The 22,418-nt window shown below is 42.5% G+C and overlaps 1 protein-coding gene across 1 annotated transcript in view; it reads left to right on the forward strand.

Annotated features, from left to right (window-relative positions):
• The first annotated feature begins 6,340 nt into the window (after positions 1 to 6,340).
• Positions 6,341 to 22,418, forward strand: part of LOC126298854 (aarF domain-containing kinase 1) — a 123,042-nt gene continuing 106,964 nt past the window's right edge. The window contains exon 1 of the mRNA XM_049990362.1: positions 6,341 to 6,915. Within this exon, the coding sequence (XP_049846319.1) occupies positions 6,781 to 6,915 (135 nt within the window). The 5' untranslated portion in view covers positions 6,341 to 6,780. The remainder of the gene's footprint in view (positions 6,916 to 22,418) is intronic.

Here is a 22,418-nt window from a genome sequence, read left to right on the forward strand (position 1 = left end):
TAGTTAGTGCCTTCTGTAGTTTGAATCTTTTATTTAGCTGGCAGTAGTGGCGCTCGCTGTATTGCAGTAGTTCGAGTAACGAAGATTTTTGTGAGGTAAGTGATTTGTGAAAGGTATAGGTTAATGTTAGTCAGGGCCATTCTTTGTAGGAATTTTTGAAAGTCAGATTGCGTTGCGCTAAAAATATTGTGTCAGTTTAAGCACAGTCGTGTATAATTTTTCAAAGGGGACGTTTCATAATACACTGCATCTAATGCCTTTATAAAATCTCCTGCACTCACATTCAAACCGAAAGGCAGTACTTTAAACTGATAACTTCTTTTGGCATATATGAACGCCCTATATTGTCTTGATTGTTCATCCAATTTGATTTGCCGATATGAACCTGTAAAGTACTGAGCACCATGACACTTCTGAATGGGTTTGTCTATATTTTCTGGGTGAGTTCTCACCATTACAATAATTGTACCGATGACTCTTGCAACCAACACCAATCTTATGTTTCCCCCTGGTTTGGGTACAACTAACAGCAGGGTGCAATATGGACTGACCAATGGTTCTATCAGGTCCCAGTTTATCGTCCTGTTTATTTCTTCACTCACTGGTTTCTTCAGTCTCTACGGAATTGGATATGATTTATTACAATATGTCTCATGAGGAAATAACTCCAAATGGCACTTAAATCCCTTAATAATTCCTGGCCTTTCTTCAAAAACCTGGATATATTTCTCCAAAATATCCACCAACTGATCATTTTGTTCATTATCCAATCCATCAGTTTCCTTTGCATTTTCTTCCACTTGTTCTGCTATCCCGAGTATCTTACTTTCCTTTGCCTCAACTGTACATTTACATCTCCTTTCTTTTCTAATGAGCTTAATGCCATGCCCAGGAAGTAATTTCCAATGCTCCTTTCTTCCCTGAGCAGATCAACTTCTGCCCTTTCCCCATTATCACAAAAACTGACTTTACCAGACGAGAAGTCTTTCTTTAAGTCCTTCTTCCTCATAGTATCTAATCCAATGTTACAATGTTCTATTGATTTTTGTGTTGCTAGGAACATGCATCTTATCGCCGTATTTCCTATTGTTACATCTAGCAAAGTTTGTATTTAGACTGGTTGTAAGTGGGTGCCTAAGGCGCCAATGATCTTACAGTTATGTATCTGCAACATCGGTAACTCTGTCTTCTGGGATAGCCGTTTAAATAAATTGTTGGAGATCGCATTTATCGAAGCTTTAGTATCCAAGATTACTCAGTTAGGTATGTCTAATATTTCGGCACAGATCACTGATATTGGCATTTTATTAGAAACTAGTTCCCCAGGATTTATGTCTTCCATTTACTCCTCAATGATCCTCATTCCATCATCATATCTAAAACAGTTTACAAATGATTACTCACCCCACATTACTCTTTCATCGACGGAATCTCTGGGGCATAATCTGGTCGGATTCAAATTAAATTTCTCGGTCTAGCCAGTCCATTGTTGTCATCGGTTGCTTCGACTATGACCGGTGGTTGTTCTTGCCAGGCTTGATTATTTGTTGGCCTTGGCCTCGCCTCGTATATGGTTTGAATACTTTGACCTTTATTTCTATGGTCATTATATATAGGATTGTACCACCTTTCAAATCGCCTCTGGCTGTTTTTATTAAGCTCATAACTTCTTTCATAATTCTACTGTTCCATACAGTTTGCTCCATTGTTGTAACCATTATTCATATTGGTTCAATGAAAATTATCCATTGGTCTTCCGTTCATTCTTAATCAATCTGTCCATTTTCAGTTTGGCAGGATTTATTGTAATTATTTCTTCCTCTTTGTTCCTTCTGTTAGCAAATCGATTGAATCTATTACAGACATGAATTCTTCCAGATTATCTTCAAAAACATGCAACAGTTTTTCCCTGATCTCCATCGGAAGCTGAGCCCTGATGATCATTATCACACTTTTGTGGTGAATTGGTTGATATCTTGCTTTATTCAAATATTTTTCGAAGTAGCTCTATAAGTTCCCTTTTCAGTGAGAGAAGGGTTCCGGGCTATGCACTTCCTTCTTCAATCTCGCCTGAATGCTTCTTGACCAATATCTATTGAGGAATGCCTTCTCAAATTCTTTGTAGGTGTAACACTTGTCTATTATGTCAGTCACCCACAGAATGCCATCGCCTTCGATGTATCCTGACATATTCGATTTTCTGTCGATCAGTCAAGCTCGTGGTAACTCTCCTCTGAATCGTCTGATAAATACGACATGATTTAATGTCTTCTTTTCCGGAAAAAAATTTGAAATTGCCTATGTTTTAACTTTTCTCTTCCATGATAGATCTGGCATAATCACTCATAGGTGATTCAAAATGGTTCAAATGGCTCGGAGCACTATGGGACTTAACTGCTGTGGTCATTAGTCCCCTAGAACTTAGAACTACTTAAACCCAACTAACTTAAGGACATCACAAACACCCATTGCCGAGGCAGGATTCGAACTTGCGACTGCAGTGGTCGCGCGGTTCCAGACTGTAGCGCCTAGAACTGCTCGGCCACTCAGACCGGCCTCATAGGTGACATACTTCCATACATCAGTTCGTTTGGGCTAGTATCTGGGTACTGTTCATCACCCCCATAATTATACATCGAGACCTTATTTCTACCTTTAGATCTCCTTCTGGGTTGGCTTCCTTTCTTCTGTTGCCACCCCCCTGCAGTTCTTCTATCCTTTGAGTGCATGTTTGCAAATTCTATGTAACTTCTCCTTTCTATCTTTGGAACTCGGTTCCTATCTGCTCACGAACTTCCTTCAACTCTTGATCTACTTGGTGACGTAGCGGTAGGCCTTCTCTCACTATCTTCTCTACCACTTCCTTCATACCTCTATTAACAGCCAATATTACCAGCTGTTCCTTATCCACTACCCAGTTTCACTGTTTACTCTGTTTATTTCGATTGGAAATTGATCATGGGTTTGCTTCATACTATTTATTTATTTCCTGATTTCTGTCTATTCATTTGTCAAAGTGCTCACATCAGCTAACACTTTAACAAAATCTCCCCTTGCGGACAGTTCGTTCGCTTTATTGGTTATATCGTTTACTTTCTCAGCCAATTCTGCCTGCTCTGTAGCTAAAATTACTCACAGTGGTGGTCCGATTTGTTACTTTAGCCCCTATATTTGCCTTTCCACAGCTATGGTTTCTACATTTGCAGAAATAGCTGCCTACACAGCTGACATATTTGCTTGCTCAGCAAACAGTTTCGTCTAAGTAGCAGACATGTTGGACTGTTCCACACCTAAACTAGCTACGATATTCATCAAAAGTTTCATTTGATTTAAGAGCTCAGCCATAGGATCTTTGAATACTCTTTGCCGCCATCTACCATTTGCCTTTGGTTTTGTTCATCACCACTGGGCTGCAAATTCACTTCCTGTTCCCTCTGCATTTTAAACTGTGATCTGGTTTTAACCATAAGAATTCAGTTGGTCACTATTCTTGTAATTACTTTACTCTGGACACAATTGAGCTTTACCCCATGAAAATACACATCAGATTCTATACTCCAGGATATCTCTCCAAAGTTGTGAACACATCAACAAAAAGAAACAGATATCACTCTGCATATACCTAATCATATAATAACTAAACTAATTTCAGTAAATCTCTCAATATACCGTATAACATGACCTACAACCTTCAGTTGTGCATGAAGACTGCCAATAATATTGTTCTGTACCAAATACTGCGCCATAATATTGACAGTCTACAGACTGCTTTAATGTGAGGTGGAATTTACACCCTCGACTAGAAATATTCTGCTAATTATAGGCTTGATTAAGAATGTGTGCTTTTAATATCATGTTGTTGTGGTTTTCAGTCCTGAGACTGGTTTGATGCAGCTCTCCATGCTACTCTATCCTGTGCAAGCTTCTTCATCTCCCAGTACCAACTGCAACCTACATCCTTCTGAATCTGCTTAGTGTATTCATCTCTTGGTCTCCCTCTACGATTTTTACCCTCCACGCTGCCCTCCAATACTAAATTGGTGATCCCTTGATGCCTCAGAACATGTCCTACCAACCGATCCCTTCTTCTGGTCAAGTTGTGCCACAAACTTCTCTTCTTCCCAATCCTATTCAATACTTCCTCATTAGTTATGTGATCTACCCATTTAATCTTCAGCATTCTTCTGTAGCAACACATTTCGTCAGCTTCTATTCTCTTCTTGTCCAAACTATTTATCGTCCATGTTTCACTTCCATACATGGCTACACTCCATACAAATACTTTCAGCAATGACTTCCTGACACTTGAATCTATTTAATATCATAAAATTTCTAATTTCCTGACTGGTGTTTACATGCATCCTGTTGGATTTTAAGGCTAATTCATACTGCCGGACACATTGCATAATGTCAAGTCATGGCATCATCACATCAGAGTGTATTAACACTCTCCATCACATTACATCACGTCCACATCAATTCACTTAGTTCAATATAAGTGATGAAACTGAAGTTGTGAATTACCATATATGATACAAAAAGTAGTACAGTACTGAAATTGAGGCACTAACAATGATAAAGTTTATTGATGCCCAAATCAAACTTCATAATGCATGATCTTGATCACTTTTGTGTGGTAAAGTACTGAGAAGTGAAACTACATTTCAAAACATCGACATTTATTTCTTAGTGAAAATATACACATGCAAACACATCAAGCAATGTTTATAAGGGGAGAAAGAGAACCTGTTTTCTTTAGCCATTTTTTTCCTTACATGATTAATAACATCATAAACAACTGTATGACTGTGAACAAGTCTGTCGAAAACGGAGAAGCTGGTCGAATGTTCATGTGCAACTGTCGTGAGCATCTACGGAAAGTGGTAGAAGAACAGTGAAACTACCACTAAGGGCTAATTGGTTAGACATCCAGGACTCTTCATAGAACATAGAATTTGGGGCTTGTCTGCTCTGTAAAGTAGGACAGAGGGTGATTTGTGGTATCTCCACCAAAAGAGCATAATGCCGTTGCACGCACAAGTGTTTTGGAGCACACTGTTCATGGTACATTGTTGAACATGGAGCTGTGCAGCAGACGACTCCTGTGTGTTCCCATATTGACCCAACGACATCGACAATTGAGACAGCTGTAGGCACGGGACCATTGGGATTCGACTGTGAATCAGTGGAAATGGTCGGATCTTCGGATGAATCATGTTTCTTACTACACCAGGTCGATGGTCATCTCCACAAACGTCGTCATCGAGACGAACAGGGCTAAAAACATGCACCAGGCCACAGGCGCAGGCTGATGGGAGTAGTATTATGCTATGTTACATATTCCCCTGCACTTACATGGTAGTAATCGAGGACATCATTTCAGCTACGGACTACCTGCATGTCTTCGTGCTTGACGTCTTCCTGACGGTGATGCCAACCATCAGCAGTATAATCGTGCACGTCTCAAAGCCAGAATGCTGCTACAGTGGTTTGAAGAGCATGACAGTGAAATCACGTTGCTGCCTTGGCCACCAAATTCGCCTGATGTGAATCCGAAGGAACCCTTCTGCGTCACTATCGGTCCCTATCACCACATACAAATATCAGCAGCCTGTTATTTAAGGGAATTTCAGGACATGTATGTAGAAGTCTGATACCACTTATCTCCACAAACTTACCAATGAATTGTAGAATCAATGGTACGCACAATCGGTGCTGTATTGCTTTCCAAAAGTGGACCAACAAGATAATAAGCAGGTAGTCATAATGTTTTGGCTCATCAGTGTATATACAGTATAGATGTCAGCTCTGTTCTATTATTCTAAAACCTCGGTAGTTTTTCGCTTTCCAGTGTCTGACCTCGCTTGTGGAAGAAGAAGCAATAGAAAAAATAACCAAGTCGCAATGCAACAACTGCAATTCGCCACGAAAACACAAAAGCACAAAACGAACTACTTTAACGTTTAAGCGCGCTGTGAAAATTGGTTAACTTCCGATAAGCAAATGGCGACGCCATTGAAATTTTCTTCCCAAGAACCCTTGAGTTGACGAGACGGTTCGTTGGCAACGGGTATGGGTACCACCGTTTGAAATGCATTGTGGAATATTTAGACGTGACATAGCGGTAAAATTGGCATTTGCACAAAAAGCCTTTTTTCCCGTTCACAATATTCATTACTTTTACATTGGAAAAATATGAGTGGCTCCTACATAAAAAGAACCATTTAAAATAACTGCTGTCAAACTTATGCTACGTTTCGTGTGGCCATATAGCTATATCTGTGACGTTTCAAGTCCACCGATTTTCTGCGCCAATGAGACGTGAGAGGCATTTCCACACACAAATCGTAACGTATGTGCTCAAGGAGGTTTGGCATTTCTGCGAAATACGAATGCCAAGTATCTTGACGAGACACGAGACCTTCGGGTAGTCTCGTCAGTTTAGTGTTGGGCTCACTGGTAACAACCGTAATACCAGCTAAAGAGATAGAGCACAGCGCAGTGGACTGCTGAGCGAAGGTGCTTGGGTTGATTTCGGGAGGGATGGAGATTTCCTCTGCCCGAAACCAATAAACTTAAAAAAAGAGAGCGAGATGATACTTTGATAGCAACTTGTAATAACATCTCTGTCCATCTTATTCATGCTGTCAGTGATGTTTGATAGCTGTGTGTCTGAGCATCTTTGTAAAGGATAGTTGTGGTATGAATTTGAATTGTGTTAGTAGGTGTGTGTTGTTTTGAGAGTGAATGTAGTGTGCTGTTGGTGGACGTTCTTCAACAATGCTGAAGTTTGGGACTCTTCTTAAGTATGGTCTCCTGGGCTCTGCCACAGTAGGAGCAGTTGCTTCATGGAAGGCAAACCAGTATGATATTAGTTCAATTGGAATAGTACGTTTCGGGAGGGCTGCGTCAACAGTAAGTATTAATTAATTGCAAAGACTGGCTGCATAGTTTGTTTCTCGTTAACGCAATATGTTTCGTTTGAGCATTTTTTAAATATCTTTTAAGGAAAGTGAGTGACAAGACGGAAACTTTAACATGTTGTAATATCTAGAGCACGGAAGATGTTGAAGTGCTGTAATGTTTTAAACTATCATCTTTCCGTACATTCTAAGCAACCCTTTTACCGGTGTCGAATGTAATGTTTCCTTAACACAAGGGCTAAATTTCGTGTACTTTGTGTACGTGCTGTAATATAGGGCTATTTGGAAGTTATCGGTTGTACAGTAAGTGATTGAAAAGTTTTCGTGCCTCGAATATGCCATGTATCATTCAGGTTTGGTCTTATTTAACAATTCAAGTGTCTTTGCGTCAATTTCATGAAGAACCAAATCTGGATTTGTGTGAAACGACTATTTATTTATTCATACTATGCCATACCTCAAACAGGCTTATCTGATGGAGATTTCAAACCCGTTTCAGCTAAAGGCGAATTGGCCCAAATGAGCACATCGCTCTATCTTGCGTTAAGTGCAGCTTGCTGTGCCATAGCTGTCTACGCTATTCTATTTGTGGTAACCACGTTATTCCTGCATAGCCACCGCGTCGTAGTCTTACAGTAAAATTTCTGCCCACCACGCTCCATTACAAAATTAACGCTTACAATACGCCCCAAGACGTGCCCTATCGGCTGATTACTCATTTTAGCCAAATTGTGCCTTAGATGTCCTTTCTGGCTAGTTACATTCAGTTACTATAAAATACTTGAAATATTTGATATTCGGTATTGACGTTGGCATATTGTTGCTGACATATTTGAATCTATATGAAAATTGTTTTGTGCAACAGGTGGACTTTATATCCAATAATTTTATCTAGAAACATGGCCAATCCAAGAGCAACAAATGTAAATGATGAATATGAAATAGTACTCTTTTAGACACTTTTCCTGATATTACTAGTATGCATTTCATATCCACTTCGCTATGGCCTTTGTCATTTTTCTGCCCAACTAGCAAATCATATCTCTGATTTCTTAATCAAGATTGTTTTCTCATTATCACTTGATTAATTAGAATATATTCAATACAGGTATCTTAATTTTATCATGTTATCAAGTATCCATTCTATACAACTGATCTTACGAATCATTTGCTGTGTGTTGAACGACAGCTACCTGCAGTCCCCCCGCCCCCTTAAAAAACCCTCTTTAATGTCTATTCCAGAATTGTCAGCAGTTTCTTTTACTGCTCCCTCTGTTTAGAGATTTAGTAGCATTATGAATATGCTTTGACCATTGCAGATTCCCATCTAGCGTACTGTCAGATCCTGTGGTTCTTTTGCCCTGAGCCTGGTTTCTGTAAGCATTGCAGATAACCTTACACTCCCTATATTTTACCTCTGTTATCTTCTGAATTTTAGCTAGAGGAGTCTGGTCGGCATTCTCAGAAGTTTCCTAAATCTACAAATGCTAGGATCAAGTTTTGCCTTTCTATGTTGTTTCCTAGAATGAGTAATGGGTCAGTATTTCCTCAGGTGTTCATATATTCCCATGAAATGTGATTTCCCTAAGTTTGCCTCTGTGTTAACATTCTTATACAATTAATTTGCAACCATGTATCTTTTAAAACTGGTATTTTGGCAATAACAGTCAGTCTGTGCCTTCTTTGGAATTAGAATTATTACATTCATCTTGAAATACGGTATTTTTTGCCTGTCTCATTCATGTTGCATACCATTCACAGTAGTTTTGTCATTGTATGTTCTCTTGAGGGGAAACTCTAGGTACCTTGTTTCATCTTAGTTTTCCAACATTTTGTCAAGTTCTTATAGTATCAAACCTGCATTTCAATTGTGTTCCCTGTATATCTAATTTTCGTGTCTGATTTCCTTGCTGCCTACCTCATGTGCTGCATTTTTATGTTTTATTCTTTTGTCCATTAAATTCAGTGTCTTGTTAGCTAAGGATTTCTATTGTTAATTGTTCCTTTGTTGGTTTCTCTGCTGCCTTTGCCGATTCATCTTTCATAGTTACTCATTTTTGTTGTACTACTTTCATGTGTTTGTCAGTTTTTGCTTAATGCTTCGACAGTTAAAATCCACCAAATCTCTGTGGCATCTCCTTACTCTTCTAGCTTTCTGAAAGTTCCAAAGTTGTACTCTGCAGTTTATAACCAATAAATAATGGTTATGGTCAGTTGTCAACAGACCCCTGGAAATTTTGTGTAGTTTCAAATATGGTTTCTGAATGTCTTAATATAAGCTGAAATGTTCTGGTGTCCACAGGGTTCTTCCAAGTATACAACTTCCTTTTGTGATTCTTAAACAAAGTATTAGCAAAGAGTGAATGGTGCTCTGTGTCCATAGCCGAGTGGGCAATGCGACAGACCCTCACGTGAGACACCCAGGGTTAATTCCAACTACTGATAGGGGTTTATTTCTTGGTGGGAGGACTGGAGCGGGGTGCACTCAAGCTTTGTGATGCCAATTGAGGAGCTATGTGATTGAGAGGTAGTGACACAAAGGTCGAAACGTTGACAATGGCTGGGAGTGCGGTATGTTGACCCCTTGCCCCTCCATAGTTCATCTGATAATGAAGGACTGAAGATGATATAGCATTTGGTCAATTATTGTTTGATCTTCAAGCCTAATTCCTTTTCGTCGGTCTGTCATCCTTCCTTCCCTTTTCCTTCCATCGTGGTTAAATTGTCTCACATGAAAAACTGGATAATTTCTTTTCTCATGTTGTACATGCTTTTTCTTCATCTACAGAGCTAGAGCTAGTTGGCGAATACACTAATCCTTCTCTCTCTCTCTCTCTCTCTCTCTCTCTCTCTCTCTCTCTCTCTCTCTCTCTCTGCTTTAATAATAAATTTCGTAGTAGTCTATCCAGTCTAATTTTCTTGCTCATTAGTAAACCTTCACCAGCAAAAGCCCTGTTTTGCATTCACAGCCATATATTATGCATCTGACCAGAAACCCTTTTCTACCTGGCCCTGCACTATAGTGATTCTCATTACAATAAAGTTCAAACTTTCCATTTCTATTTTCAAATTCTCTAACTCACCTAGATGATTAAGGGATCTAATATTTCAATCTTGGACCCACTGAATGTCAGATTATTTTTTTCTGGTAACATCCTCCAGAGTAGTCGCCATCTTGATCTAAATGGGGAATATTTTACTGAAGATGTCTTCCTTATTAGACCACACAACAGAGCAGAATGGTGTTGGGGAAATACAGTGGCTTTAATTTCCCCATAATTTCACCTGTTTTCAGTTCCAACATAACAAGGATCTTCTGCCCAGTAGGCAGTGTTAAAGAGCCAGGTCAGGCATCCAAATACTGAAGACTGCTGTCCATGTAGGTAAACCTATGGTCTGGTTACCTGTATTGATGAGGTACAAAAGCCAGCCCATTATGGTGAGGTCGATGATTTATGGGGGAGGGGGTGGAAGTGGGGGATAGCTGTTACTGAATTTTACAAACAGAACCAGAACTTATTGTCACAGATCTTATCTAGCCTAGCCAGAAGTTGAGAACCCTAGCTGTGCCATTTGCACTGCTGGTCTTTAAAATTGCAACACCAAAAAGACAGAGGTGAGTTTTTTCTTATTGTGTATCTACAATATTATAGGAAGAATACATTAGGAAATATGGAAGCGTCTGATCCTGCCCATCTGCTTTGACACATGACGTCACAAATATGGCGGAAACGACCATAAACCACGATTCCAATATGGCGCATATAAAGTCGGTACGTACACATTATGAAGACAAAAATACATCGAAAAACAAACACACACGCTTTCCACAAAAAGCCTAATGACACTAATGGGACAAGTGCGGGAAATGGGGTGTTTTTGGGTGGGGGCAAACTAAATATAAACAAATTTAGACACCCACCCACATACAAACCACACAAAACGATGAAAGAACCAACATCACAAAACTCCACAAATACCACTAAACACAATATCATCTGGAATCGGACACTTCCCTTGACCTATATAACTCAACAGCAGCTCCCAATCCCATAAATTAGGATCAAACACTTCCCTTGGCCTATATAGCTCAAAAACATCTTTCGATACCAATATCAACATACACAGCCACACATTGGGATCGAACACTTCCCTTGACCTCTGCACTGTTAATTTTATCCGTCATATCCATTCGTGAACATAAACAACAACAGATTAATTATACTAAAATTACCACACGATGTACAGCGAACAACACTAAATTAACCTTCACACAAAATCGTTAACTCACTGAAATGAATTACACTACAAACACAGCCGACACTCGAACAATTCTGGATAATGAGCAAAAGCAAACTGAGCCCATTACACCACACAAACAAAAACCCTGAACATACCACCAGAGAGCACAACATGACATCTACAAACACGCCACACTCACAAACCTAACTTCGTGCCGTCATGACGTCACACACTACACCCCCCTTAGGCCAAGAGTCAAAGCAGACGCATGGGATCGGACACTTCTGTCAACCCATAAATATTAACTTTTCAACTAAATTGCACATAACTCGAATAAAATGAGTACATTCCATGCTGCTTGAGCTCTGTAGCGAGTTTGTTGAGTGTCTAGCATTATTCTTGGGTGCACTCATTGGTCCACTTCATTGCTGTGCCACATTGTCCTTAACCTGAATCAAAGTGCATGACATGGCTGTATAATCCTGCTTGGCTGAGTGAACGATATTTTCTCTCAGGTGCTAGGTGCACAAGTCCACTGACAACTTGTATGCATTGGAGCCCATAGATGCCATATTCTTACGGCAGTTGTGAGATTCCAATGAACATGATTAGCAATGTTGCAAATCAGTGAACTCGGATCTCAGTAGGCAACCACCCTGTCCTGTTGCTACCATATTCAGACATCGATTGGTAGTTCCTCTTCCTTACACAAAGCATAACATGATCTCGTAAACAAACAACATTCAAAAGCATTCTTCCCTTAAATACAGAACGTGAAAGAGTAAAAGAGCTGATTGTGGTTAAAGACTTATCTGTAGCATAGCCTGTTTCAAAAAATCACATTCTTATACTGTTCTTTGGCATATTTCCAATACCATATTAAATTTGAACAGATTTTTATGCCATGGGTTTTGAAAATTGATTTCACTGCCCTGTCTCAAGGAATTGATAATAGATATGTATGCATTTACCATTATTAATGCTTTATTAAACCAATCGTATGCTGAAATACTGATGGTTCACATATCCACGGATGTTGTACACTTTATGCCAATTAGATATTCATTGCATGTCTCCTCATGGTGATTATATTTTTACGGCTAGCCTTGTATAAGTAGTATAAGTACAATTCATTGTATCATTTTGTAAATCCATTTTGGCTGCAAAAGCCATGGCAGAGGACTAACAAATTGAGAATACCAATTAATGACAGAAAGCTGTAACCTTGTTTTGAGAATAGGTACCATATTAAGAAACATAACTCCTCAGTAAATGTTTGTTAGGCAGGGTATGTACTGAACCACAATCTCTGAATGTCAATATGCTGTGTACAATTCTTTGGAGATACAAACTCGTGCAACAAAAAGCTCTATCTCTCTATTTAGTTGATGTGCTGGGCACTATGGGTGGTTTCTGCGTGTACAATAACAAACATAAATTAACTTACAATTGGATGGTCATTCAAAACAATACTTCCTCCAGTCTGTCAACAAATGTATAATTTACCTGGTTTTGTACATATTCATATGAAATTCCTCAAGGAAATTTTAATAATTTGCATAAAAATTGTTTCATGTGTTTCATTAGCGACTGTATGTGCCACACAGTTAAAGAATACAGATGTAGGACAGTAAACTAATGTTAATGAATGATAACTGATTTTTATTAGTATTAGGACAATAATTCATCAGTGTGCACATAAATATGAATCAGTAAAAGGCTAAAGTTGCAGGACAAAGACTTCCTCATTCATGATGTACTTTACTAGGAACAATAAATTTCAATTTAATATTAGGTCTCAATGTTGGTTCAAGAGGAATGTTCAATATGAGTCATTGGCTTTGGCCAGTGATGTAATTTAATGATTGCTGTTTCATCAACATTTGGTGCATGTATTCAGTTATGTTGTTAGTTGGTGAAATCAATGCCTGTGAAAGCAAATAAAGAGCTAGTTGTGGTGACAGACTGGTGTGAAGCATAGCCCATTTCAAAAAATCAACAGTGACGTAATGTTATAGTTGCCGTATTGTTTACAGCATTTGTCGCATGTTTCCTACATCAGTGGTCAAAGCTGATGACTGGTATCGAACATTCCTGTATATTCTTCAGTGTTACGTTTTATTTCACTAATCATGCTCCCATTAAAAAAGTTACTTGTCAGTCCCATCAATATTTTGTGCAATAAAATGGACTTATTGGATTTTATAACAATTAAGGTCTCACTGTGAACAGAGTTGTTCCTCTCCAGTACATGATTTGTTTTATTTGATAGTTCCTGAACTAAATCTGTAACTACTCTGCTTGTATCACTCAAAAATATATCCGTTTTGGAATTACTAGCTACAGTTAAAGGCATTTCCTTAATGTGAACCAGGGGAAGCACTTTGACGGGTATATATTGTTCATAAACATGCCATGTTAGGGTATATCAGTTATAATGTAATATTGCTCGCTAAGTGAGATTATAGGGGAAGGATGAAATCACTTCAGTGCCTTAACTCTAATAACGAAGGTCCTTACATAAATGAAACCCCGGTGATGAGCATAAGATTTCAAAATATACATTGGCAAAAACACCACCACCACTATTAAAAGACAGAAGATGGAGTTTATTATTCAGCTGTGTACCCACTGCACTGTATGTTTTGATAAGAATAGCCACCAAAGATACAATGAAAGGTGGAATGCATATTGGAAAGAGATATTACTTTCTCAGAGATGCATTGTAATGGCAATAAGCCACAATATTACAGCTAATGATGTTCAGAAGAAATTTGAATATACAGGGTGATACTCCCCCCCCCCCCCCCCCTCCCTGCCCTTCCCACTGTGTACAAACTCCAGGGAATGATTAATGAGAGGGTACAGCTAACACTTGGTTCAAGAATCATAAAAGAAGGTTGTATACTTGGAAGAATCCTGGAGATACTAAAAGGTATCAGATAGATTATATAATGGTAAGACAGAGATTTAGGAATCTAGTTTTAAATTGTAGACATTTCCAGGGGCAGATGTGGACTCTGACCACAATCTATTGGTTATGACCTGTAGGTTAAAACTGAAGAAACTGCAAAAAGGTGGGAATTTAAGGACATGGGATCTGGATAGGCTGAAAGAACCAGAGATAGTACAGTGTTTCAAGGAGAGAATAAGGGAACAATTGACAGGAATGGGGGAAAGAAACACAGTAGAGGAAGAATGGGTAGCTCTGAGGGATGAAGTAGTGAAGGCAGCGAAGGATAAAGTAAGTAAAAAGATGACGGCTGCTAGAAATCTTTGGGTAACAGAAGAAATATTGAATTCAATTGATGAAAGGAGAAAATATAAAAATGCAGTAAATGAAGCAGGCAAAAAGGAATACAAACATCTCAAAAATAAGATCGACAGGAAGTGCAAAATGGCTAAGCAGGGATGGCTGGATGACAAATGTAAGGATGTAGAAGCTTATCTCACTAGGGGTAAGATAGATACTGCCTACAGGAAAATTAAAGAGACCTTTGGAGAGAAGAGAACCACGTGTATGAATATCAAGAGCTCAGATGGCAATCCAGTTCTAAGCAAAGAAGGGAAGGCAGAAAGGTGGAAGGAGTATATAGAAGGTTTATACAAGGGTGATGTACTTGAGGACAATATTATGGATATGGAAGAGGATGTAGATGAAGATGAAATGGGAGATAGGATACTGCCTGAAGAGTTTGACAGCGCACTGAAAGACCTGAGTCGAAACAAGGCCCCCGGAGTAACATTCCATTAGAACTACTGATGGCCTTGGGAGAGCCAGTCATAACAAAACTCTACCAGCTGGTGAGCAAGATGTATGAGACAGGCGAAATACCCTCAGACTTCAAGAAGAATATAATAATTCCAATCCCAAAGAAAGCAGGTGCTGACAGATGTGAAAATTACCGAACTATCAGTTTAATAAGTCACAGCTGCAAAATACTAACACGAATTCTTTACAGACGAATGGAAAAACTGGTTAGATGTGGACCTCGGGGAGGATCAGTTGGGATTCCGTAGAAATGTTGGAACAAGTGAGGCAATACTGACCTTACGACTTATCTTACAAGAAAGATTAAGGAAAGGCAAACCTACGTTTCTAGCATTTGTAGACTTAGAGAAAGCTTTTGACAATGTTGACTGGAATACTCTCTTTCAAATTCTGAAGGTCGCAGGGGTAAAATACAGGGAGCGAAAGGCTATTTACAATTTGTACAGAAACCAGATGGCAGTTATACAAGAAAAACAACGTGAAAGAGAACCAGTGGTTGGGAAGAGAAAGAGACAGGGTTGTAGCCTCTCCCCAATGTTATTCAATCTGTATATTGAGCAAGCAGTAAAGGAAACGAAAGAAAAATTCGGAGTAGGTATTAAAATTCATGGAGAAGAAGTAAAAACTTTGAGGTTCGCCGATGACATTGTAATTTTGTCAGAGACAGCAAAGGACTTAGAAGAGCAGTTGAACGGAATGGACAGTGTCTTGAAAGGAGGATATAAGATGAACATCAACAAAAGCAAAACGCGGATAATGGAATGTAGTTAAATTAAATCGGGTGATGCTGAGGGAATTACATTAGGAAATGAGATGCTTAAAGTAGTAAAGGAGTTTTGCTATTCAGGAAGTAAAATAACTGATGATGGTCGAAGTAGAGAGGATATAAAATGTAGACTGGCAATGGCAAGGAAAGCGTTTCTGAAGAAGAGAAATTTGTTAACATCGAGTATAGATTTATGTATCAGGAAGTCATTTCTGAAAGTATTTGTATGGAGTGTAGCCATGTATGGAAGTGAAACATGGACGATAACTAGTTTGGACAAGAAGAGAATGGAAGCTTTAGAAATGTGGTGCTACGGAAGAATGCTGAAGATGAGGTGGATAGATCATGTAACTAATGAGGAGGTATTGAATAGGATTGGAGAGATGAGAAGTTTGTGGCACAACTTGACTAGAAGAAGGGATCGGTTATTAGGACATGTTTTGGGGCATCAAGGATCACCAATTTAGTATTGGAGGGCAGCATAGAGGGTAAAAATCGTAGAGGGAGACCAAAATATGAATACACTAAGCAGATACAGAAGGATGTAGGTTGCAGAAGGTACTGGGAGATGAAGAGGCTTGCACATAATACAGTAACATGGAGAGCTGCATCAAACCAGTCTCAGGACTGAAGACGATGACAACAACAGAACAAAAATGGTCTAATGATTTTATGTCCGGAAATGCAGGGTCTCCGTGCTAGATAAGATTTATTCAATTGTACGTTGTTACAGATACTATCTACATCTACACGACTACTCTGCAATTCACATTTAAGTGCTTGGCAGAGGGTTCATCGAACCACAATCATACTATCTCTCTACTATTCCACTCCCTATCAGCGCACGGGAAAAATGAACACCTAAACCTTTCTGTTCGAGCTCTGATTTCTCTTATTTTATTTTGATGATCATTCCTACCTATGAAGGTTGGGCTCAACAAAATACTTTCGCATTCGGAAGAGAAAGTTGGTGACTGAAATTTCGTAAATAGATCTCGCCGCAACAAAAAACGTCTTTGCTTTAATGACTTCCATCCCAACTCTCGTATCATATCTGCCACTTTCTCTCCCCTATTACGTGATAATAGAAAACGAGCATCCCTTTTTTGCACCCTTTCGATGTCCTCGGTCAATCCCACCTGGTAAGGATCCCACACCGCGCAGCAATATTCTAACAGAGGATGAACGAGTGTGGTGTAAGCTGTCTCTTCAGTGGACTTGTTGCATCTTCTAAGTGTCCTGCCAATGAAACGCAACCTTTGGCTCGCCTTCCCCACAATATTATCTATGTGGTCTTTCCAACTGAAGTTGTTCATAATTTTAACACCCAGGTACTTAGTTGAATTGACAGCCTTGAGAATTGTACTATTTATCGAGTAATCGAATTCCAACGGATTTCTTTTGGAACTCATGTGGATCACCTCACACTTTTCGTTATTAAGCGTCAACTGCCACCTGCCACACCATACAGCAATCTTTTCTAAATCACTTTGCAACTGATACTAGTCTTCGGATGACCTTACTAGACGGTAAATTACAGCATTATCTGCGAACAACCTAAGAGAACTGCTCAGATTGTCACCCAGGTCATTTATATAGATCAGGAACAGCAGAGGTCCCAGACGCTTCCCTGGGGAACACCTGATATCACTTCAGTTTTACTCGATGATTTGCCGTCTATTACTACGAACTGCGACCTTCCTGACAGGAAATCACGAATTCAGTCGCACAACTGAGACAATACCCCATAGGTCCGCAGCTTGATTAGAAGTCGCTTGTGAGGAACTGTGTCAAAAGCTTTTCGGAAATTTAGAAATACGGAATCAACTTGAGATCCCCTATCGATAGCGGCCATTACTTCGTGCGAATAAAGTGCTAGCTGCGTTGCACAAGAGCGATGTTTTCTGAAGCCATGCTGATTATGTATCAATAGATCGTTCCCTTCGAGGTGATTCACAATGTTCGAATACAGTATATGCTCCAAAACCCTACTGCAAACCGACGTCAATGATATGGGTCTGTAGTTAGATGGATTACTCCTACTACCCTTCTTAAACACTGGTGCGACCTGCGCAATTTTCCAGTCTGTAGGTACAGATCTATCGGTGAGCGAGCGGTTGTATATGAGTGCTAAGTAGGGAGCTATTGTATCAGCGTAATCTGAAAGGAACCTAATCGGTATACAATCTGGACCTGAAGACTTGCCCGTATCAAGCGATTTGAGTTGCGTTGCAACCCCTAAGGTATCTACTTCTAAAAAACTCATGCTAGCAGATGTCCGTGTTTCAAATTCTGGAATATTCCATTCGTCTTCCCTGGTGAAGGAATATCGGAAAACTGTGTTCAATAACTCCACTTTAGCGGCACAGTCGTCGGTAACAGTACCATCGGCACTGCGCAGCAAAGGTATTGACTGTGTCTTGCCACTTGTGTACTTTACATACGACCAGAATTTCTTCGGATTTTCTACCAAATTTCGAGACAATGTTTCGTTGTGGAAATTATTAAAGGCATCTTGCATCGAAGTCGGTGCCAAATTTCGCGCGTCTGTACTATAGTGCATTACATGCCGTACCGTGCAACCGCAGTCACTGTATGTATTGAAAATGGTTTCCGTGTGCCTCCGCGCATGCGTGTTACGTGCTGTAGCATGTTCTGTCTCGCACGTTAGCATCGGCCAGGCTGCATCTGAACAGTGTCAAAGGCAGCATGAATACCTGCTCCAGTGTCTGCATGTCTGAAATGGGTGCTGCAAACACAATACTTTTGAGATGGCCCCATAACCAGAAATTGCACAGGTTGAGATCCAGAGAACAAGTAGGCCATGCAACTGGACCCCTTCATCCAATCCATCAACAGGGAAGACACAATTCAGATGCATCCAGATGTTACTGGTGAAGTGGGCTAGAGCACCATTATCTAACAGACATACTACTCTTCTCCCCCTGTGGGTTCGGGGGTAAGAATAGGCCCACGGTATTCCTGCCCGTCGTAAGAGGCGACTAAAAGGAGTCTCAAACGTTTCGGCCTTATGTGATGGTCCCCTACCGGGTTTGACCTCCATCTTCTAAATTCTTCCGAAGAGCGAGCTGATTGGGGAAGGGCGCCTTACAAGGTGCAATGTGTCCATCGCTCATTACCATCTCTCGCTTGGTTGGTCGTCGTCGCATAGCTGTCCCGCCCACTCACCATCTCTAGGGCGTGGCTTTGTTCTTGGGTGCGGTTTTTGCAGTCTGCTCTGCTGTGTCGCTTTATGCGCCAATGACGATCATGGGCTACATTTCACCTGAAATCCAGCACGGTAGCCAGTCCGTTGTGGTGGGGCCGCCATGTACCCTGTCGGTTGTAGCCCCCTGACAACACAGGGATCGCTCTACTGATGCCTGCGCCGTTAACTCCCCGCGTATGCCAAGGAGTAGATGCCTGTCTCCTTGGGGCATCGGGACTCCCGGCAATGGCCATCCCGCCAGGTGGTCGTTGCTGAGGCTGGGTGGCGCCCGTGGGGAGGGCCCTTGGTCGGAGTAGGTGGCATCAGGGCGGATGACCCGCGATGAAGCGTGGTACATCATCTCTTGCTGGCGGCCAGCCGCCAGCAGTCTCTAAGCGTTCTCGGCCTCAATACAACGCTCAGGCATATGATCCACAATCGTTCCCCTCCCTGGCCACACCATGGGAGGAACGAAAGGCTACGGTTGGCAGCGAACCTTATTCACCTCGCTATTTAGTCTGTACACGAGTCGATGGGGAATCGTTTATGGCGACCAAGCCTCAGTTTTTTGTCGAGCACTTGGAGGACAAGTTTGGGGAGGTGGAGGGCTTGTCCAAAATGCGCTCTGGGGCAGTATTGATCAAAACGGCATCCTCTGCACAGTCACGGCGGTTGCTCGCTTGTGACAAGTTGGGGGATGTTTCCGTCACGATCACACCCCATAAGAGTCTCAACATGGTCCAGGGCATTATATTCCATAGGGACCTACTCTTGCAGTCAGACGACGAGCTACATGCCAATTTAGAACGGCGGGGTGTTCACTTCGTCCGGCGCGTCCATCGGGGTCCGAGGGATAATCAGGTAGCCACCGGTGCCTTCATCTTGGCCTTCGAGGGTGACGTCCTACCCGAAAAGGTCAAGGTGATGGTCTACCGATGTGATGTGAAGCCCTATATCCCTCCCCCGATGAGGTGTTTCAAATGCTGGAAGTTCGGCCACATGTCATCTCGGTGTACTTCCAGCATGACATGCAGAGATTGTGGACGCCCTTCACATCCTAATACTGCATGTGCGCCGCCTCCCATCTGTGTGAACTGCGGCGAACACCATTCCCCTTGCTCGCCAGACTGCAAGGTTCTCCTGAAAGAACGAAGGATCATGGAATATAAGGCCCTGGACCGCATGACCTATACTGAGGCTAAGCGGAAATACGAGAGGCTACATCCTGTCGCTCTGACCAGCTCCTATGCCACCGCTGCCAAAACAGTAGTTTTGTCATCTGCTGCACCGATTCCACTGAACACTCTGAGCCGGAATACTACACCTGCCCCCTTGATGGTGGGGGGCACTTCCCCATCTGTTGCTCCTGCACCACCTACCTCAGGAGCAACGACCCCCCAACCATCGGGGACACAAGTCCCCAACTCTAAGCCGGAGAAGCGTCCGACTTCTTCGGCGACTCTCTCTCGCAAGGGATCCCTCGGGTCCCTCCCTTCCCAGGTTTCCACCTCTGGGAAGGGTGACGTCAGCCAATAGCTGAAAAGCAGGCCAGCGGCTGGTCGCAGGGCTTCCCGCTCCTCCTCCGTCCCGGAGACTGACTCGGTGGAGCCCTCCCAGCCAGTAAAGCCCAAGGAGCAGAGAGAGAAGACGAAGAAGAAGAAGGCCTCTAAGGCCAAGGAACGCGCGGTGGCATCCACCCCACCGCTCCATACAGGCTCTGCGTCTGGGGATGAGGTGGAGATCCTGGCGTCCGCTGAGGACCTGGATCTCGCCATACCCTCAGACGCCAAGGACGCCGATTGTACTGGTCCTCGATCGGTGACAGCAGGTGACCCAGTGACGTGATCTGCCTCCTCGGTCCCTTCACGGCTATTTCGCCCATGGACAAAGTGATTCTCCAGTGGAACTGCAGCGGTTTTTTCCACCACCTTGCTGAGCTCCGCCAACTCGTCAGCAGTCACCCTTTCTTCTGCATTGCCCTCCAGGAAACGTGGTTTCCGGCAATGCGGACCCCTGCCCTACGAGGGTATTGGGGTTATTATAAGAACCGGGCAGCTTATGAGAGGGTGTCTGGTGGAGTCTGCGTCTACGTCCTTAACTCTATCTCCAGCGAGTGTGTGCCTCTTCATACACCCTTAGAGGCTGTCGCTGTAAGGATGTGGACGCCTCAGCCTATTACTGTCTGCAGTTTGTACCTTCCGCCGGATGGTGATGTCTCTCGTCATGTGTTGGCTGCATTGATAGGACAACTGCCGCCTCCCTTTGTGTTGCTGGGCGACTTTAACGCCCATAACCCCTTGTGGGGTAGCGCCGCGATTACTGGCCGGGGCAGAGATGTCGAGACTCTTCTGTCACAGCTTGACCTCTGCCTTTTAAACACGGGAGAGGCGACCCACTTTAGTGCGGTCCATGGCTCGTTTTCGGCCATTGACCTTTCTATTTGCAGCCCCGGACTTTCACCATCCATCCACTGGAGGGTCCATGACGACTTATGTGGTAGTGACCATTTCCCCATCTTTCTGTCACTGCCACAGCGTCACTCTTCTGAACGCCCCTCCAGATGGGCTCTGAATAAGGCTGATTGGGACTTATTTACATCTGTCGCAGTGATCGCACCTCCTTCCACTGATCCGATTGATGCGGTGGTTCAGTCGGTCACCACCAGCATCGTTTCTGCGGCGGCATCTGCGATTCCCTGTACATCCGGGTCACCTCGGCGGAGGACTGTGCCATGGTGGTCGCCCGAGATCGCAGAGGCGATTCGAGATCGCCGGCGGGCTCTTCAGCGCCATAAGCGGCACCCGTCGTTGGAGACCCTCATTGCTTTTAAACAGTTCCGCGCCCGAGCCCGACGCCTTATTCGCCAACGGAAGCAGGAGTGCTGGGAACGTTATGTTTCCACCATTGGCGTCCGTACCTCTGCATCGCAGGTTTGGGCCAAGATTCGGCGACTCCAAGGCTATTGGCCACCTGTCTCTGTCCCTGGGCTTTCGCTGAATGGAGCAGTGTGCACCGACTCAGACACGATTGCGGACCGGTTAGCAGAGCATTTTGCTCAGTGTTCCGCGTCAACGAACTACCCGTTGGCCTTCCGCTCCCGGAAAGAGCGGTTGGAAAGTCGGAGGCTTTCCTTTCACACGCGCCACGCGGAGTCGTACAATGCTCCTTTCAGCGAATGGGAATTCCAGAGCGCACTTTCTGCTTGCCCTGATACGGCTCCTGGACCAGACCGCATTCACAGCCAGATGCTGAAACACCTCTCAGTGCCTTGCCAGCGACGCCTCCTAGATCTTTTCAATCGCGTCTGGGTCGAAGGTGTTTTCCCGTCTCAATGGCGGGAAAGCATAGTCCTCCCCGTATTGAAACCTGGCAAGAACCCGCTGGAGGTGGACAGCTATCGCCCCATAAGCCTCACCAACGTTCCTTGCAAGTTGCTGGAACGTATGGTGAGCCGGAGGTTGAGTTGGCTCCTCGAGTCTCGGGGCCTTCTGGCTCCGTCTCAGGGTG

This window comes from Schistocerca gregaria, chromosome X (assembly GCF_023897955.1).
Source record: "Schistocerca gregaria isolate iqSchGreg1 chromosome X, iqSchGreg1.2, whole genome shotgun sequence".
NCBI lineage: Eukaryota > Metazoa > Arthropoda > Insecta > Orthoptera > Acrididae > Schistocerca > Schistocerca gregaria.